Here is a 20254-nt window from a genome sequence, read left to right as displayed (position 1 = left end):
GAGAAACAAAATCATGAGAGACCTCTTCCACCCCTGCAACAGACTGTTCCAGTCCGTTGCATGCAGTGAGAACGGAGAGGTGTTTCAAGAGGCAATTCGGACTGTAAACGCCTATCTCACCAGGGACTAACTCTACAGAACGTTTTTCCTTCTATTATTTATTATGTAAAATAATATGTGTGTTATGATTGTGTTTATAATTTGTTAGCTATGTTAATTGCCACTTTCATTTCACTGACATCTCGGTACTGCAAATAACTTGACTTGACTGACTTGACTTGCTGTGCATGCTGCGCATTCCAGCATTTCCTGTTTTTTATTTTACCAGGTCTACTTGTCATCGGTGTCTTACTCTAAACATGTACAAAAGAAATGAACTCAAGGCAAGATGAGAATGATTGCTCTGGATATCAAGACAAGTAGGGGAAGCAAGGAAGATAACAGACACTGGTGTAGGAAACACATCTGCTGACTCCACTGTTAGGTTAATGCAAAATATGTGGCAGTGACCAGCGGTCCCTGAAAGGGTCATTAGTTGGGTCATATAATGATGTAAATTGACCTGGTGCCTCCTCCACTGTGTTTTTTTTGAAGATATCCTGAGAAAGTAATTAACAACTTTTCAGCTTTCCACATTATAAAAGGAACTAAATAAGTTCATTTAAAAATGCATCATTACCCCTCAAAACAATTCACGGAATATGTTCTTGAAATAAATCTGCTGGAATAATTAAGTCTTAACATAGCAAAGCAAAGCTTAGCAATAAAGCAAACTATCCAGGATAAACACATTTTCTCTTAGCTGTGAACACTGATGAAATAGCCTGGCCAAACCGGGATGCATAAGGTACAAGGTCACATTAGTCCTTACTTCTGTTTAGTAAAGTTAAATAATACTCTCAGCATTTAAGCTAAAGGCAGTATTAGAGGCAGGTAAGTAACTTGATACTTATTCAATACTTCATAATATAATTCTCATCATAAACCTAAAACATCCCCCCCTTGCCTCCTTCCGCTCAGCACTTACCCCCAACACAACCCCCTCCCTGGTGCAAACACATTTCTCCCACCACTAATTCACCGTGCCCCTTCTCCCTCCTCTGTATATTTATCTCCCACCCCAGATTGTCTTGCTGCCCTTTTAACCCCTCTCTTTCCCCTCCCGTCTGACTTTATATCTCACACCTCCACATTCTCTTTATTTAACGCCCTATTGTCTCAATTTCACCTCTCCTCTTTATCACTTACTTCGCCCATCTGCCAATCATGCCCCCCCCCCCCCCCCCCCCCCCCCCGTGTCCACCTATCATTCAAAGTTCCAGAGTAACACAGCAGATTAGGCAGCATCTCTGGAGAAAAAGGACGGGTGACGTTTCAGGGTCGGTAACCCTTCTTCAGACAAGACGGGTCCCAACCCAAAACATCACCCAATCTTTTTCTCCAGGGATGTTGCCTGACCTGCTGAGTTACTCCAGCACTTTGTGTCTATCTTCCAGATATACCAGCATCTGCAGTTCCTTTCTACACATTGCACCTCACTCACTAGACTTTGCGCCACTCCCATCTCAAAACGTTATTTATCTCAGGAGGGAAATTGATCTGGCGACAGTCATTAAAACACAAAATTCATGAAATATGAAATTAAAGTGATGAGTGGAAAGGATTGGGGCTGTGCAAGGATTGGGGGGGGTGGGGGGGGGAGGTAGTCTACCCCACGACGGAAGGGGGAGGAGTTGTAAAGTTTGATAGCCACAGGGAAGAAGGATCTCCTGTGGTGTCTGTGCTGCATCTTGGTGGAACCAGTCTGTTGCTGAAGGCGCTCCTCAGGTTGACCAGTGTGTCATGGAGGGGGTGAGCTGTATTGTCAAAGATGCTCTGCAGTTTGAGGAGCATCCTCCCCTCCAAGACCACCTCCCATGAGTCCAACTCCACCTCGAGGACTGAGCTGGCCTTCCTGATGAGTTTGTTAATCCTATTTTCGTCTGCCACAGATTGGTAGAATTTCTGCAGCATCTTACTGCAGACGTTCAAGGTGTGGAGCCTCCGCAGAATGTACAGCCGGTTCTGTCCCTTTCTGTACAGAGCCCCAGCATTCCTGGACCAGTCCAGTTTACTGTCTAGGCCCACTCCAAGGTATTCGTACTCCCTGGTAAACTGCACACCCACAACATTGATAGAAACATAGAAATTAGGTGCAGGAGTAGGCCATTCGGCCCTTCGAGCCTGCACCGCCATTCAATATGATCACGGCTGATCATCCAACTCAGTATCCCGTACCTGCCTTCTCTCCATACCCTCTGATCCCCTTAGCCACAAGGGCCACATCTAACTCCCTCTTAAATATAGCCAATGAACTGGCCTCGACTACCCTCTGTGGCAGAGAGTTCCAGAGATTCACCACTCTCTGTGTGAAAAAAGTTCTTCTCATCTCGGTTTTAAAAGATTTCCCCCTTATCCTTAAGCTGTGACCCCTTGTCCTGGACTTCCTAAACATCGGGAACAATCTTCCTGCATGTAGCCTGTCCAACCCCTTTTGGCGTTCCTGTTCCTCTCCCCCTAAAGTCCGCCACTAACTCCTTGCCGGTGTTGAGCTGCAGGCAATTCAGCCCACACCACTCAACAAAGTCGTTGGCTACACCTTCTGTATTCAGTTTCCCTCCCCTCACTGATACAGTCCACAATTGCACAGTCATCTAAAAACCTCTGCAGGAGTCCGAGTTATATCTGAAGTCCGTGGTGTGGATGGTGAACAGGATGTTTTCCAGCTTTCTACCCTCCCATTCCATCAGTCTGAAGGATCCCAATTGGAAATGTTGAGTGTCCATCTCCATGCACATATACTGCCTGACCCACTTAGTTCCACCAGCTCCTTTTTATAGAACCAGAAAATGTAACCATGTTTATTTCTACCCAGATGCTATTTAACCTCAGATTTTTCAGATCTTTTGTTTTTATTTAAGCTACTTAACTTTGATATCAATAATAATTATTTTCCCACATACTCTTGGAATAAAAGAGAATCATTATGACCCAACAATGCGCACTGCCAGTTAATCAGTAACTGTAATTAAAAAACAGTTTCGATGTGGATTTTTTTTGCACTGTGACTCAACAATATACCGTACTGCATGACCAGCCTATAAAATGCACCCCGTGTAATGGGTGACCTTAGCATTCAATAATAATTTTAATTTTCACTCAAATTCTGCGTCTGGCTGCATTAAGTTCTTCTGATAAATTCTGGATTAGTCATTTCAGGCACCTTTGAAACTGATTTGGTCGGAATGCAATGTTAGTGAGGCTGACTACACTCATATTCACTTACAGCATCAAATTGCTCAGACTCTAGAAATCGGAAATACAATGAAATGCGTATTATGCCCACTAAATGTTGGAAGTATAACTGTTTGGATAAATGAAGGCAAACAATGAGAAATGTCAAGGGGTAGCAGGGTTTTTTTTTTACAAATAGAGGATGCCGGGATGCGGCTTTAAAGCCACATGAATCAACAGCAGCCTGATTTTAAGACAGAACAATTTCCACAGACTGACAGAAAAGAGACATTTATACTCACAGGACATGCATGGACAATTAGTAGCAGATACGTAAGCTTGCACTTCAGTCTTTCTGTGGTGTGATAAACAAGGCGATTCCCTGGACAGCAGTTAAGAGAGCCCTGCACAGACATCTTTTATGAGGTAGTTGGTTACCATGTCACTGGAGCTGGCTGTAAATTATGCTAACTATACCACAGCTTTACCCTTTTTTCTGTTTCCTAAATAAGAATCTTCCTTAGCTTCAAATATGTCAGTTGCAACAGCAGCAGTACAATATTTAATGCTACATATAATACAGCAGATTTAAAAGGTATATTTTGTAATTGGGTGCCAGTTCCACTCATAAATTTAAAAAGAAACGATGTATAAAATGACAAGGATGTTTTATATATGCATTCATTTTGTTTATGTTCATGGATGCTGAAATCATTTATTTAGTTGAGTGATTTCACCCCAAATTAATTCCACTTCTGTGCGTAAACTGCATCTTAACAACACCTACTACCAGCACAGTTCTCTGTGCAGAACAGAGGCCAATAATTAAACTGAATCCCAATTAAATGTTGCCATTTGATGCTGAGATGTGGGTTACTAAATTGACTAGTTTGCAGTGAATTTTCAGCAGCAGCAACCATTAGTAATCCGGCCTTAACTAAGGTGGCACGCATCATACCCTGCCATTTTACATTAGCAAAATATCATACCCTGCCATTTTACACTAACACTTTTGCCAGTGTTCTATTTTTATTCTAGCTTACTTTACCAATACCAAGAGTTAAAACTATGCTTCGTATGGTTGGCCGGAAAAAGAGGGACGCAAAAGTTCACTGTTGAGAATTATGGGGCTGATATTGTTTATTATGCAAGGTGGTGGAGCTATAAACGGTGAGCAACCTTCAGGGGTCAGTTAACTCAAATGGTCACATTTATTAACAAGCATCGGAGTCCAGTAATAATGAACACCACCATTTAACATTAATGAATAGCTATTCTGACTAAATTAAATTACAGTAGACTAACTCAAGTCTACCCACAGTTCCAACAGCATGCACAAGACTAGAGTCATGGAGTGATACAGTGTGGAAACAGGCCCTTCGGCCTAACATGCCCAAGTTACACTTGTCCCACCTGCCTGCGTTTGGTCCATATCTATCGAAACCTGTCCTATCCATGTACCTGTCTAACGGTTTCTTACATTTTGGGATAGTCCCTGCCTCAACTACCTCCTCTGGCTGGCAGCTTGTTCCATACACCCACCACACTTTGTGTGAAAAAGTTACCCCTCAGATTTCTATTAAATCTTTTCCCCTTCACCTTAAACCTATGTCCTCTGGTCCTCAATTCACCAACTATGTCCAGGACAAGGGGTCACAGTTTAAGGATAAGGGGGAAATCCTTTAGGACCGAGATGAGAAAAACATTTTTCACACAGAGAGTGGTGAATCTCTGGAACTCTCTGCCACAGAAGGTAGTTCAGGCCAGTTCATTGGCTATATTTAAGAGGGTGTTAGATGTGGCCCTTGTGGCTAAAGGGATCAGGGGGTACGGAGAGAAGGCAGGTACAGGATACTGAGTTGGATGATCAGCCATGATCATATTGAATGGCGGTGCAGGCTCGAAGGGCCGAATGGCCTACTCCTGCACCTATTTTCTATGTTTCTATGTTTCTATGGGCAAGAGTCTCTGCATCTACCCGATCTATTCCTCTCATGATTTTATACACCGATCTAATCCAACCATGACTTTATACACACTACACGCTTTTCGATTGGGCATCTCAGTGTAAATAACATTCTGCTGTAAAACAGTAGTGCTGGGAGGAATCGGATTATTCAGCTCTCGGTCTAGTTTGTGTCGGAGCCCAGGTGGAGAACACAGCAAACATTCTGATAATCCAGTATCGTTGGGACAAGCAATTTTCTGGACCATTGGTTTTTACTCCAATGAGCATCCTAAAACACTCGACTGTTGTTTGAGTTGTTGCACAGTAATGTAATACATTTTCCATTGAACCCAGTGAGTTTAAAGGAGCGTGGGAAACAAGGGATCCACTTATCCTGAAGGAAACGTGGGCTTGTCGAAATTAAAAGTTACGTGTAAAATGGGGCCTCAGTCAGCTTGGAGCAAGCAGGCAAAACAGGTCTCCGATGAACTCAAAGGTAGCTAGTAAACGGGGAGAGCTGGAAATGGAGACCCCTGTGTTTTTGTACACTAATATTACAAACAAAATGATGGGATTATTATATTCATGTGTGTATTGCATTTATGGGCCAGATAAGATTTATGCTACACGTAAGAACTTCATCATTCCGTTGTCAATAGGCATGGCAATTAAACAGTCTTGACTCCCGAGTGGCAAACAGGGCACTCATAAGAACATATACAGAACGTAGTACAGTACAGCACAGTAAACGACCCTTCAGCCCACAATGTCCATACCGGAGGACACAAAGCTGGGTGGCAGTGGGAGCTGTGAGGAGGATGCTATGAGGCTGCAAGGTGACTTGACCTGGGTGTGCTTGTACATCAGTCACTGAAAGTAAGCATGCAGGTACAGCAGGCAGTGAAGAAAGCTAATGGCATGTTGGCCTTCATTGCAAGGGGATTTGAGTATAGGAGCAAGGAGGTCTTACTGCAGCTGTACAAGGCCCTGGTGAGACTGCACTTGGAGTATTGTGTGCAATTTTGGTCTCCTAATTTGAAGGATATTCTTGCTATTGAGGGAGCGCAGCATAGGGTCATCAGGTTAATTCCCGGGATGGCGGGACTGACATATGATGAAAGAATGGATCGACTGGGCCTGCATTCACTGGAATTTAGAAGGATGAAAGGTGATTTTATAGAAACATATAAGATTCCTAAAGGATTGGACAGGCTAGAGGCAGGACATTTTAATCCCGATGTTGGAAGAGTCTGGAACCAGGGGTCACAGTTTAAGAATAAGGGCTAAGCCATTTAGGACTGAGATAAGGAAAAGCTTCTTCATCCAGGGAGTTGTGAATCTGTGGAATTCTCTGCCTGTGGAGGCCAATTCACTGGATGTTTTCAAGAGAAAGTTAGATTTAGCTCTCAGGGCTAAAGGAATCAAGGGATATGGGGAGAAAGCAGGAACGAGGTACTGATTTTAGATGATCAGCCATGATCATATTGAATGGCGGTGCTGGCTCGAAGGGCCGAATAGCCTACTCCTGCACCTATTTTGCTATGTTTCTATAAACATGAAGCCAAGTTAAACTAATCTCCTCCGCCTGCACGTGATCTATAACCCTCCATTCCTTGCATATCCATGTGCTATCTATAAGTCTCTTAAATGCTTCTAACCAACTGACTCCAGCACCACCAATGCAACGTGTTCCAGGCATCCATCGCTCCGAGTAAAAAAACTTGCTCCACACATCTCCTTTAAAGTTTGCTCCTCTTATCATAAAGCTGTGCCCTCTAGTCTTTGATGTTTTGAAACATAGAAACATAGAAAATAGGTGCAGGAGTAGGCCATTCGGCCCTTCGAGCCTGCACTGCCATTCAATATGATCATGGCTGATCATCCAACTCAGTATCCCATACCTGCCTTCTCTCCATACCCCCTGATCCCCTTAGCCACAAGGGCCACATCTAACTCCCTCTTAAATATAGCCAATGAACTGGCCTCGACTACCCTCTGCGGCAGAGAGTTCCAGAGATTCACCACTCTGTGTGAAAAAAGTTCTTCTCATCTCAGTTTTAAAGGATTTCCCCCTTATCCTTAAGCTGTGACCCCTTGTCCTGGACTTCCCCAACATCGGGAACAATCTTCCTGCATCTAGCCTGTCCAACCCCTTAAGAATTTTGTAAGTTTCTATAAGATCTCCTCTCAATCTCCTAAATTCTAGAGAGTATAAACCAAGTCTATCCAGTCTTTCTTCATAAGACAGTCCTGACATCCCAGGAATCAGTCTGGTGAACCGTCTCTGCACTCCCTCTATGGCAATAATGTCCTTCCTCAGATTTGGAGTCCAAAACTGTACGCAATACTCCAGGTGTGGTCTCACCAAGACCCTGTACAACTGCAGTAGAACCTCCCTGCTCCTATACTCAAATCCTTTTGCAATGAAAGCTAACATACCATTCGCTTTCTTTACTGCCTGCTGCACCTGCATGGCTACCTTCAATGACTGGTGTACCATGACACCCAGGTCTCGCTTCATCTCCCCTTTTCCTAATCGGCCACCATTTAGATAATAGTCTGCTTTCCTGTTTTTGCCACCAAAATGGATAACCTCACATTTAGCCACATTATACTGCATCTGCCAAACATTTGCCCACTTGACTATCTACTCAACGTATGCTCTCATAATTGTTCATAATTCTATGTTCTCCCCACAACATCCAATTCCAGAGAACATCCAAGTTTGTCCAATCTTTTAGCTAATACGCCTTAATACAGGCAGCATTCTGGTGAACCTCTTCTGCACATTCTCTAAAGCTTCTACATCCTTCCTGTAGTGGGTTGGTCATTAAGATGAACAAAAATGGGAAATGTGGCCCTGGGGAGGTTAAACGGAGAGTTGGAAATGGAGCGCTAGTGAGTTTGATGAGAGCATGGGTATTAGGATTCTAGTAAATTTAAGCAGGTGCTAATAGGCTCATGGCAGGTTAAAGGAAAGGTCATAAGTGATAGGAGCAGAATTAGGCCATTTGGCTCAAGTCTACACCGCCATTCAATCATGGCTGATTTATCTCTCCCTCCAAACCCCAACCTCCTGCCTTCTCCCCATAACCGCTGACACCCGTACTAATCAAGAATCTATCTATCTATCTCTGCCTTAAACAATATCCAGTGACTTGGCCTTCACAGCTGTCTGTGGCAAAGAATTTCACATATTCACCACCATCTAACTAAAGAAATTCCTCCTCATCTCCTTCCTAAAGGAACGTCCTTTAATTCTGAGGCTATGACCTCTGGTCCACGAGTCTCCCACTAGTGCAAACATCCTCTCCACATCCACTCTATCCAAGCCTTCCACTGCATTTCAATGAGGTTCCCCCCCTCATTTTTCTAAACTCCAGCGAGTACACGCACAGTGCCATCAAAAGCTTGGGAAATGAGAGCCAGAAGCTGAGACACTGGGATATTTGAATCATCTGGCAGTAGATTGTCAGAGTTTTTTGGTACTCCTTAACCTTTTCTCGGGATGACCTACTTTCTTGCAGTTTCATCCTCTTGTATTACCTTATTTCAGAACTTAGCTTTACTTTGGTAAGATGCATAACAAATCTATTTCCTGAGGCTGAAAAGTTCACAAAAAGCACAAATTACACATCAAACGGGTGCATCGTACTGTAGAAAATGGATATTCACTCACAGTTTTCGACATGATATATTTTGGATAGTTTATTTAAGAAATTGTATTGTGACAGGCGATGTCTTTTGGAAATAGCTTAGTCTATTGTTATATTGAATGGGATTTACATTTTGTTTCTTTTACCGCACAACATATGCCAATATTTCATGCTGTGCGATGTGGTGAAATCACAGGCATGTAATTTCTATCTTTTGTATTCTACTGACTATTCCTCTTTTAAATTTATACTTTCTGCCTGAGCATTCAATGAAATATATCCTCTCTCTTGTGATCACGAAACACAGTTAAATCTGAACTGGGCATTAATAAACCATTAATGCCATGTGTCTGCATGCAAGTGTTAATATGTTCTCAATTCTACTACATCATCAGACGGCTCCATTTCTTGTCCCAACTTACTGTTGGTTGTTCGTTCCCTGCCCCCTCTTCTGACTTTAAATCCATTTATGGCTACCAAATGCTACGATTAGTTTCCCATCGAATTATAAACCACCTTATCTGCATTTTCCTCACACTGTCTTTCCTTTTTGAATTGTATTTTTTTCTCCTCGGATGTCAGAATTTCCCTCCTAAAAACCTCCTTTAGCATGTAACCCTCTCAGACTGAAATAACTGGTCACTAGAAAAGCCCATTGTCCGCTGAGGAGCATGTCATTCTTTCAATAACTCTATTTCCTCTTTCCTTCTTTGCCCCACATATTTTGTCCTCATCGCTGGTTATCCTTCCTCTCCTTTCCATTTGCCCGCATATTTGCTTTTCGGCTTCCCTCAACCATTTCCTTTATTACATTTGCTTCATTATTCCACCCTCAAACTTGGCCTGATGTCTGCGCGACATAATGAGGGAGAGGAAGAGAGGAAACGTTACAAAGGGATAGGGGAGAGCAATTAAAAGGTGTGGGGCACAGGGACAGGGGGAAGGGGGTGGGAGAGGGGGATGGGAGGGGGCAGGGGAGAGGGGGAAAAGGGCAGGAGGGGAAAAGTGGGTGGGAAAGTGAGGGAAGGGGGGGAGAGGGAGGGAAGGGGGTGGGAGAGGGAGGGAAAGGGGTGGGAGGGAGAGGGAAAGGGGCAGGAGGGGGAAAGGGGATGGGAGAGGGAGGGAAATGGGCAGGAGGGGGAAGGGGTGGGAGAGGGAGGGAAATGGGCGGGAGAGAGAGGGAAAGGGCAGGAAAGGGAGGGAAGTGGGCGGGAGAGGGAGGGAAGAGGGAGGGAAATGGATGGGAGAGGAAGGGACGGAAAATGTGGAAAGGGGTGGGAAATATGGGGAAAGGAGCGATATTCCATTCTTAGATCGACACATCTTCTCAACCTTTTCTATTTTAAATTTTAAAAGTTAACATTTCGAATAAACTCCATTTGTCAGGGAATAACCAACCGTGTTTTTGTCAGTGGAAGCGCTGTATTGCCACCATTGACAAAAGGGTGTAACTACATTTCTAAGGGCCTGTTTCAGTTACAATTGTACAGGCAGGGTATTTTCACTGCACTTACACATAGGAAAAATCAAGATCACTTATGTCCTGGACTGGTTTAACTTTTCTAAATGCATCACATTACATTTGTTTGAATTAAGTTCCACCTGGTTTTGCTTTGAAAACGTTTCCAGTTGGTCAAGATCCTATTTCAACGTAGCCAACCTTCACGGTCCACGATGCCTCCGATCTTGGCGTCATCTGCAAACGTACCTGAAAACCTAGTGGTGTGTTCCACTATTATTGCAATTTATACCTGTCCAGCACTAAGTGTAATACCATGATTTTGCTCTGTCGATTCGACCAGCAACATTTATATTTGATGAAATGTTGCCAATTACTGGTTATTGGTTGCAATACCACCTACATTCTCATCCAAATCATCAATATAGTCGTAGTACAGCCCAGCAGTGATCTCCCAGCAGAATACTGGTCACCTCCTCTCATCTGAAAAGTAACTCTCTGGTACACTCTCTGCCTCCAAATGGTGCTATCCACCAAGCCAAATTTGTATCGAACTGATAGACACAAAATGCTGGAGTAACTCAGCGGGACAGGCAGCATCTCTGGATAGAAGGTATGCATGCCATTTCGAGTAGAGACCCTTCTTCAGACCCCCTCTCCTGCCCATTTCTCTCCCCCTCCCCCTCCCACCCCTTTCCCCCTCCTGCCCCTTTCACTCCCACTTTCCCACTTCTGCCCCTTTCCCTCCCTCCCAAACCCTTCCCTCTCTCTCCCACCCCCTTCCCTCCATCTCTCACCCCCTTTTCCCCTGCCCCTTTCAGACTCTGATGAAGGGTCTCGACCCTATATGTCACCCATTCCTTCGATCCAGAGATGCTGCCTGAGTTACTCCAGCATTTTGTGTCTATCTTCGGTGTAAACCAGCATCTGCAGTTCCTTCCTATCCAATTACAGAGCTTATATACAAATCAAGGACTGCCTCCAGCAGGCAGGACTAGCCCCAAAATAATTGGAAACCTGTGCCAGTGACATGACTGGTTGGCATCCAACCACTAGGAAGGCGGCCAGTAGTTTGGAAGATAATCGCCAAAGCTGACTTGTTAGTGTCAGAGACAGGAGGAAGACTGCAAGGAAGACAGGAGGAAGACTCCCCACAGCGGCGTTCATGTGCCCCAACTGCCCCCGCGTGTGAGGCTGACGCATCGGACTCGTGAGCCACACTCGATCCCACAAGACACGAGAGATGCACAACCATGCTATCGTCGTCTACGACGGGTCACCCACTGAATGCCGTGTGTTCTCACATTCCAGGCCAAGTTATTTAGCAGGACCTTAACAAAGGCCTTGCTAAAGTTCATGAAGACATTGTCTATCACTCTTCCCTCGTAAATCCTTTTGGTCACTTCTTCAAACTTGCGAGACATTTCCCACGTGAAAAGCCATGCTGACTATCTAATCAGTCCCCGTCTTTCCAAGTGTGAATAAATCCCGTACAGCTGGCAGTGAAGCCAGCTAATGGCATGTTAGCCTTCATAGCGAGAGGACTTGAGTTTAGGAGCAAGGAGGTCCGACTGCAGTTGTACAGGGCACTGGTGAGATCACACCTCGAGTATTTCTATTGTGTGCAGTTTCGGTCCCCTAATTTGAGGAAGGACATTCTTGCTATTGAGGGAGTGCAGCGTAGGTTCACCAGGTTAATTCCCGGGATGGCGGGACTGACATACAATGAAAGACTGGGCTTATATTCACTGGAATTTAAAAGGGTGAGAGGGGATCTTATAGAAACATATACAATTCTTAAGGGATTGGACAGGCTAGCTGCAGGAAAACTGTTCCCCATGTTGGGGGAGTCCAGAACCATGGGTCATAGTTTAAGAATAAGGGGTCGGCCATTTAGGACTGAGATGAGGAAAAAACGTTTTCACCCAGAGAGTTGTGAATCTGTAGAGTTCTCTGCCACAGAAGGCAGTGGTCAATGGATGTATTCAAGGGAGAGTTGGATATAGCTCTTCGGGCTAACGGGATCAAGAGATATGGGGAGAAAGCAGGAATGGGGTACTGATTCTGGATGATCAGCCATGATCATATTGAATGGCGGTGCTGGCTCGAAGGGCCGAATGGCCTACTCCTGCACCTATTTTCCATGTTTAAATCAGTATTAACAAAATATGCCTATACAACAATACAATCTGTGTACACATTTCCAGGGGGAGGAATCTTAATTTACCCCCCAATAATTGCGCAATTCGGATCTGAGGCAAAGTTTACACTCTCGACAATTATAACAATTTCTGTTTTACCATTTAACAAAATATACATCTGTTCTGCAGTTAAGATGAATCCATTAAACATACTTGCATTTCGTAACAAATATATTCAAGTGTGCAAAACTACCTTCAAATGGAATAACAGTACAGCAATTAAATGAAACAATCCTTAAAATAAATTAAAAGCAGCATCTTAAATAATGTGTTGAAGAAATATGAACTAATTTGAATATTCTTTCCCTCATTAGAAATACCAGGCACTGCTCAAGTTTTCTTACCTGACAGATTCGAATGGATTGATCTAGTACGGACTTTGTATCTGTGGCATAATCAGGAGAGGGCAAGCTAGCTCGGCAAAAGTGTGCTTGGAGCAACAGGTGGGCTTTGGTGTGTGCGCTGTCAAAAGAATGTGGGCTCACTTCAAGAGGCAGCCGCTTTGCAAGCTCACTATTCAGCTGGTCTTCGTTGTGTCGGACTGGAAGATCTGCGTATTCTGTAGCTTCCTTCAGAACAGAGTGAATAAGACAATTTTACCATTTAACAAAATATACATGTTTTGCAGTTAAGATGAATCCATTAAAAATCCAATAAGACAATTTTGAGGTTAAATTTGCAAGAAACTAAACTAGACATAACAACAGACGAAATGTGCAGGAAGGAACTGCAGATGCTGGTTTAAACCAACGATAGACATAAAAAGCTGGAGTAACTCAGCAGGACAGGCAGCATCTCTGGAGAGAAGGAATGGGTGACGTTTCGGGTCGAGACCCTCTTCACTCAGATTTCAGATGCTGCCTGTCCCGCTGAGTTACTCCAGCTTTTTGTATAAATTATACAGCACAATATAAATTATACAGCATACAGCACAAACTGACAATAAAGCACAATGGATCAGATAATGCAATGACCTAGGATGTTTGATGAAAATCTGTTATGATTGCAACTTAATTTATTCCACATTTACCAATATGAAAAGTCTTGAATGCAACAATACCAATTATTTTAAAATAATTTTCACTGGGTGTGTATATATTAACCACAGTTTTATAATAATGCAGACTGAACGTATTTCTATTCGTTCATACACTTTGTTTCCACTGACTATTTGTAAACAGATTTAAATGCTCATTTTGTTTGATTAAACAGTATACTCCTAATAACTTAATGGATGATAATAATTTATCATCCACCAAATACTCCAGCATTTTGTGTCTATGTCACCTTTGTCACCCATTCCTTCTATCTAGAGATGCTGCCTGTCCCGTTGAGTTACTCCAGCATTTTTTGTCTATCTTCGGTTTAAACCAGCATCTTCAGTTCCATCCTACAAATAATAATGTCTCTAACTGATAGATGACCAATGCTTAAGAAAGAACTGCAGATGCTGGGAAAATCAAAAGATGACAATGCTAAGATTTTATGTGCCTTTTTTCCTTTTATACTATTTTTTAGATTGTTACAATACAATAAAATGAGCAATATATTAGACAAATATTGTGTATACATCCAGGAAGGATAAATACGCAATTTAAGTAGGTCCCTCTTGGTCATGACTGACCATGGGTGATGCATCCTGGTCGGATGCAAGCCTGGGCGATGTCATATGGAGGACAGGCTGTTGCCCAGGCAGCATGTCCCCCCTCTCCACGTCGCTGATCGATCCAAAGGAACAGCAGGGCCGTTACAGTTTGGCACCAGTGCCGTCGCAGGGACTGCCAGAGCGGGGTTGTAGACAACGACCAACTGCCTTAGGGGCTCCAACTCCAGATTTTCTTGAGGTTTACTCCTGGAGCCTTTTCCATGACTGGATAAGGGGGAAATCCTTTAAAACCGAGATGAGAAGAACTTTTTTCACACAGAGAGTGGTGAATCTCTGGAACTCTCTGCCACAGAGGGTAGTTGAGGCCAGTTCATTGGCTATATTTAAGAGGGAGTTTGTGGCCCTTGTGGCTAAGGGGATCAGGGGGTATGGAGAGAAGGCAGGTACGGGATACTGAGTTGGATGATCAGCCATGATCATATTGAATGGCGGTGCAGGCTCGAAGGGCCGAATGGCCTATCCTGCACCTAGTTTCTATGTTTCTATATGGCCACAAGGCAGTGGAGGTTTTAAATCAGAGTTTTCCCTCTCCTAGATGGACTGCCTTCCCAGGCTGAAAAGCCCCATCTGCCTGAGACTCGTGGCGGCGGGAGTGTCTACCTTCCCGTGCAGGTCTATAGCACCTGCCCATTGTCCAAAAATTACACAATAATTATTAGATTGTTGCATAATGCTCTCATAATTATAGTGTCTGGAATTTATGACATTTGACATTATGACATATATTTGTAACAAACTTCTATACCATTGATTGAAACTTTAAATTTCACCTGTGGCCAGTTCTAATAAATTCTTCGATTAAGTAATCATGCTCTCATGACTTTTTTGTGTTTTTCTTCTCAGTCGCAAAATTTTGGGCGCAAGACTTACTTCAGACAACAGACTATAATTGCCTGAGCAGAAACATACAGTGCCCTCAAAGTATTTGGGACACAGTAATGACATGTAAATTAAAGTAGCCATGATTAGTATTTTGTTCTATATCCTTTGCATGCAATGACTGCTTGAAGTCTACGATTCATGGACATCACCAGTTGCTGGGTGCATTCTCTGGTGATGCTCTGCCAGGCCTGTATTGTAGCCATCTTTAGCTTATGCTTGTTTTTAGGGCTAGTGCCCTTCAGTTTTCTCTTCAGCATATAAAAAGTTTGCACAATTGGGTTCAGATCGGGTGATTGACTTGGCCGCTCAAGAATTGACCATTTTCTAGCTTTGAGAAACTCCTTTGTTGGTTTAGCAGTAGGTTTGGGATCATTGTCTTGCTGTAGAATGAACCACCGGCCAATTAGTTATGAGGCATTTGTTTGAACTCCAGCAGATAGGATGTGTCTATGCACTTCAGAATTCATTATGCTACTACCATTAGCCATTGTATCATCAATGAAGATAAGTGAGCCAGTACCTTCAGCAGCCATACATGCCCAGGCCATAACACCCCCACCAATGTGTTTCACAGATGAGGTGGTAAGCTTGGGATCTTGGGCAGTTCCTTCTCTCCTCCATACTTTGCACTTGCCATCACTCTGATATAAGTTAATCTTCATCTCATCTGTCCACAAGATCTTTTTTCAGAACTGTGGTTGCTCTTTTAAGTACTTCTTGGCAAACTATAACCTGGCCATCCTATTTTTGCAGCTAACCAGTGGTTTGCATCTTGCAGTGTAGCCTCTGTATTTCTGTTCATGAAGTCTTCTGCGGACAGTGGTCATTGACAAATCCACACCTGACTCCTGAAGAATATTTCTGATCTATCAGACAGGTGTTTGTTTTTTATATATAGAATTCTTTATTATAGAGAGAATTCTTCTGTCATCAGCTGTGGAGGTCTTCCTTGGCCTGCCAGTCCCTTTGCGATTAGTAAGCTCACCAGTGCTCTCTTTCTTCTTGATGATGTTCCAAACAGTTGATTTTGGTCAGCCTAAGGTTTGGCTGATGTCTCTGACAGTTTTATTCTTGTTTCTCAGTTTCATAATGGCTTATTTGACTTTCATTGGCATAACTTTGGTCCTTATGTTGATAAACAGCAATAAAAGTTTCCAAAGGTGATGGAAAGACTGGAGGAAAGACTAGGTGCTGAGAGCTCTCTTATACCTGCATTAAGGAGGCAATTAAACACACCTGAGCAATTACTAACACCTGTGAAGCCAATAAATGATGGATCTTTGTCCCAAACATTATGGAAGGCACTGTATGCTGCTGAAGATGTCCCTTGTGTATTGGATGGAATTCTAAACTAAGAATCGGCTTGCTATCCTTAGTGCACAGGTCAATAATTATCTGAAAATCAGCATCTCTAGGGGAAAACAAAATGTGATTACAGTTGTTGTGTTTATTCTAACAGATTTCCTACATTACACCACAACCAGAGAACAGACCTGCGCTACTATCTGCCTCATTGGAGACCCTCGGGCTATCTCTGATCAGACTTTACTGGATTTAAAGTTATTCACGTTATTCCCTTTATCATGTATCTGTCCACTGGGGATGGCTCGATTGTAATCATGTATTGTCTGTCCTCTGACTGGATAGCACGCAACAAAAGCTTTTCACTGCACCTCCATACATGTGGCAATAAACTAAACTCTAATAGGCCTTTCTCACGGGGCGACTTGACGCAAGAGTTTAACATCGTGGGAACCTCGTGCGATAACAGTATGGCATTCGTGGACCACCGTGGCGCTAACGGCAGGTAATCGTGTAACTTGGTGACTCGGGAGAAAATTCAACCAAGAGTGACTTGTACACTTGTGGTTGAGCATTGCAACATTAAATGGGCGTAGTGGCCAGTGTGATATCCGTAATAACTCTTGTGTTTACCGTGGGAACTCCTGCGAACGGTGAACCCGGAAGCTGGACAGAGGGGACAGAAGGTGAGTAAAAATTGCCTTCTGTGGGATTGAATTTTAAAAAAATAAAGATTTGCATCCGCATATGGACATCAACTTATTCATGAGTTATGTTAAGAAAATAACTATAATCTTTAAAAGGGACTTTACTGAAAGGTCCCGCATTTTTATGGTCCATGAGAAATTTTTCACATGTACTTCTTTGAGAGATACAGCTCGGAGTCCTCGCCGACTAGCGATCGATGCCTTTCCGAAGCAGGGTCCGGAACGCTACCAATCAATGTTCTCCAGAGACTCGTGTAAGGAGTGAACTGCACATGCTGGTTTAAACCGAAGACAGACACAAAAAGCTGGAGTAACTCAGCGAGTCAAGCAGCATCTCTGGAGAAAAATAGGTGATGTTTCGGGACGAGACACATCTTCAGACTCAATTCCGATTAGGATGTCTGAAGAAGGGTTCCGATTCAAATCGCCACCTATTCTTTTTCTCCAGAGATGCTGCCTGACCCGCTGACTTACTCCAGCTTTATATGTTTTTCTTCCCAGATCTGACTTAGGTAACTCAGGTAACTTACACTCTCTCTCTCTCTCTCCCCACCATGGTCAGGATCGAACCCCGGTCTCTGGGGCTGTGAGGCAGCAACTCTACCACAGTGCCGCATGTAGTCAGATTTAATAAATTGCTGGTGTTGCTTCCAAAGACAGAGGCATTGATAATATTAGATCAGAATTGCATCTTGACGCTAATAGAGTCAATTATTAGTCAATTAATAATAGAATCAATTAATGTTGGTGACATTTCACCTACGAATATCAGACTATTTTCGCAGAGGTAAGGGCCAATTAGGCATAGCAAAAGGTATGAACACTTTTAAACATTTTTTTCCGACTATTTTGGGAGAATGATCAAAGTGCTCACATGACAAATACAGGAAGAATGATCAGTGCTCACATGGCTCACTCTGTTAGAAGCGTTCTGAGTTTAAATGTTCCGTGTATTCCTTCTTAAAGTATAAATGTTTGTGTGGCCAGGGGTGCGATTGAGAACAGCTGGGAAAGGGCGGAGGGGACGTCACGAATAACAGCGTTTCCCTGGCCATATTATGGCCCATTCCCCAACCGTAACATTAATCAAGCTCTGTCTAACTCCGCCTTCACACCATCCCCCCTGTGACATGGGTTAGTCATCGCTGGGCGGGCTGTGGGCCGAATGGCCTGCCAACGGGAGTCAGAGACTGACACTGAGATCCATTGTGCAGGAAGGAACTGCGGATGCTGGTTTTTACCGAAGATAGACACAAACGCCACCTGTTCATTTTCTCCAGAGATGTTGCCTGACCCATTGAGTTACTCCAACATTTTGTGTCTGTGTTCACTATGACCATTGAATTATTTGATTTTAGGTAACTTACACTCTCTCTCTCTCCCCGCTCCCCCATGCAGTAAATGTCGGTTAACCAGGCCAAGGTTTGCAACGATGGTCCCCTCTTGGGATCACACTATCCCTAGCCAACCATTGGCCTATCAGGGAACCAAATATAGACATAAAGTGCTGGAGTGACTCAGTGGGTCAGGCAGCATCTCTGGAGGAAAGGGTTAGGCGACATTTCGGGTCGGGACCCCTCTTCAAAATACCCTGCTGAGGTCATCTGTTGTTGGCCCTGATTTGTCCCGGTCTTTTCTTGCTTCCAGTTCCCCCCTACAATCATCCCGAAGAAGGGTCCCGACCAAAAATGGAATCTATTCCTTTTCTCCAGAAATGCTGCTTGGCCCGCTGAGTTACTCCAGCATTTTGTGTCTAACTTGCTGATTCAGACAGTTTTTGATTATCAAGGATTCTGCGCTGACTCTTTACAAGTACCTTTATAAATTTCTATCTGGCAGTGTTTTCTGTCTCAGGAATTTCAGCCCTTTGTCTGTAGTTACTGTCATCAAATATAGACAAAGGGCTGAAATTCCTGAGACAGAAAACACTGCCAGATAGAAATTTATAAAGGTGGGGATCTGTGGTACTTCTGAAACACACGTTGGAAATATAAACTTGGGCGCAACTAACATCGTCTAAGTAATGTGGCATCTTCCTGCAGTAAAGTCACGGCATTAGTACAGGCATGTCTCCAAATGAGCCAATTCAACCAAGGGAGGATATTTATAGTGTGTGAAAAAAAAGTGACATCATTTGTGCCACGTGACACTTCACAGTTCACAATGTTCATTCAAGATTTAACGGGAAAGCTCGGGAGACGGACAAGTCACTCGCACAAATACCAGAAATGCCGAGTACCGTGGGAACTCTTTATCTACCCCCCTTTATATCGTTTGATATCGTGCTAGACCACGACCACTTCACTCTGGTTACATCTTGTGTCAAGTCGCCCCGTGAGAAAGCGCTTTAACTCAAACAAGAGTGACTGTGTGTCGGAAGTACAGCCTTTTACGTGCTTCAGGCGATTCCGAAAAGGTCCAATAGAAATGTAAGTCCTGTTTCCCTTCCATGCCAGCTTTCTAAAATGTTACACACATTTCCTAAATTGATCCTGCAGAGGGAGAACAAACTCCTAATAATCTAATGAAAATTCATCAGGTACAGGCACCGAAAGAGAGTTGCTGCCTTACAGCGCCAGAGGTCCGGGTTCAATCCTGGCTACGGGTGCTTTAGAATCCCTGGATCTGGAGGTGTGCGTTTTCACACTTCTGTACCTTTTGGGCCTGATGGAACTCTATCAGAAAATGGAGGATAATGTCTCTTACAGGATTGGCATACCACGTAGAAAGAAATCCAACTGAGCAAATGAAGAGCAAATTTGCAGATTTCTGCAAGTCCTCTTGACTGTACTTGACTGAATGCCAGGACATTGACCGTGATGTTTAGATTTCATCAAGGCATATGAGATTCATTGAGTAACCAATAGTACAATTCAATCCTTGACAGTGAAAAAGACTGAGGTATTTATAAGAACAAAGGAAAAAAATAAAGATTTCAATTTCTACAAATATCTTAATTTTCCACTCCAGTTTGGGAATCAAGATCAATTTTCCTTCTTCCATAAACATAAGCTCACACTGATCCAGAATTTTCATAATAGTCTATTGTCAAATCTAGATACATCACGCAAAAATAAGGAGAAATATTGATGAATGCTAATATTAAAGTTATAAGGTAGAGTTCCGTCCGTTAGGATCAAGTGAGTAATGTAATTGTGCA

The 20254-nt window shown here is 43.3% G+C and overlaps 1 protein-coding gene across 1 annotated transcript in view; it reads right to left on the bottom strand.

The window, feature by feature from the left end:
- Positions 1 to 20254, bottom strand: part of ascc3 (activating signal cointegrator 1 complex subunit 3) — a 358193-nt gene that overhangs the window by 34399 nt on the left and 303540 nt on the right. The window contains exon 37 of the mRNA XM_055634935.1: positions 12882 to 13106. Coding sequence (XP_055490910.1) covers positions 12882 to 13106 — 225 coding nt within the window. The remainder of the gene's footprint in view (positions 1 to 12881; positions 13107 to 20254) is intronic.

This window comes from Leucoraja erinacea, chromosome 5, assembly GCF_028641065.1.
Source record: "Leucoraja erinacea ecotype New England chromosome 5, Leri_hhj_1, whole genome shotgun sequence".
In the NCBI taxonomy this organism is placed as follows: Eukaryota; Metazoa; Chordata; class Chondrichthyes; order Rajiformes; family Rajidae; genus Leucoraja; species Leucoraja erinaceus.
The sequence above is the reverse complement of the archived record's forward strand: the minus strand, read 5'-3'. Positions and strand labels throughout refer to the sequence as shown.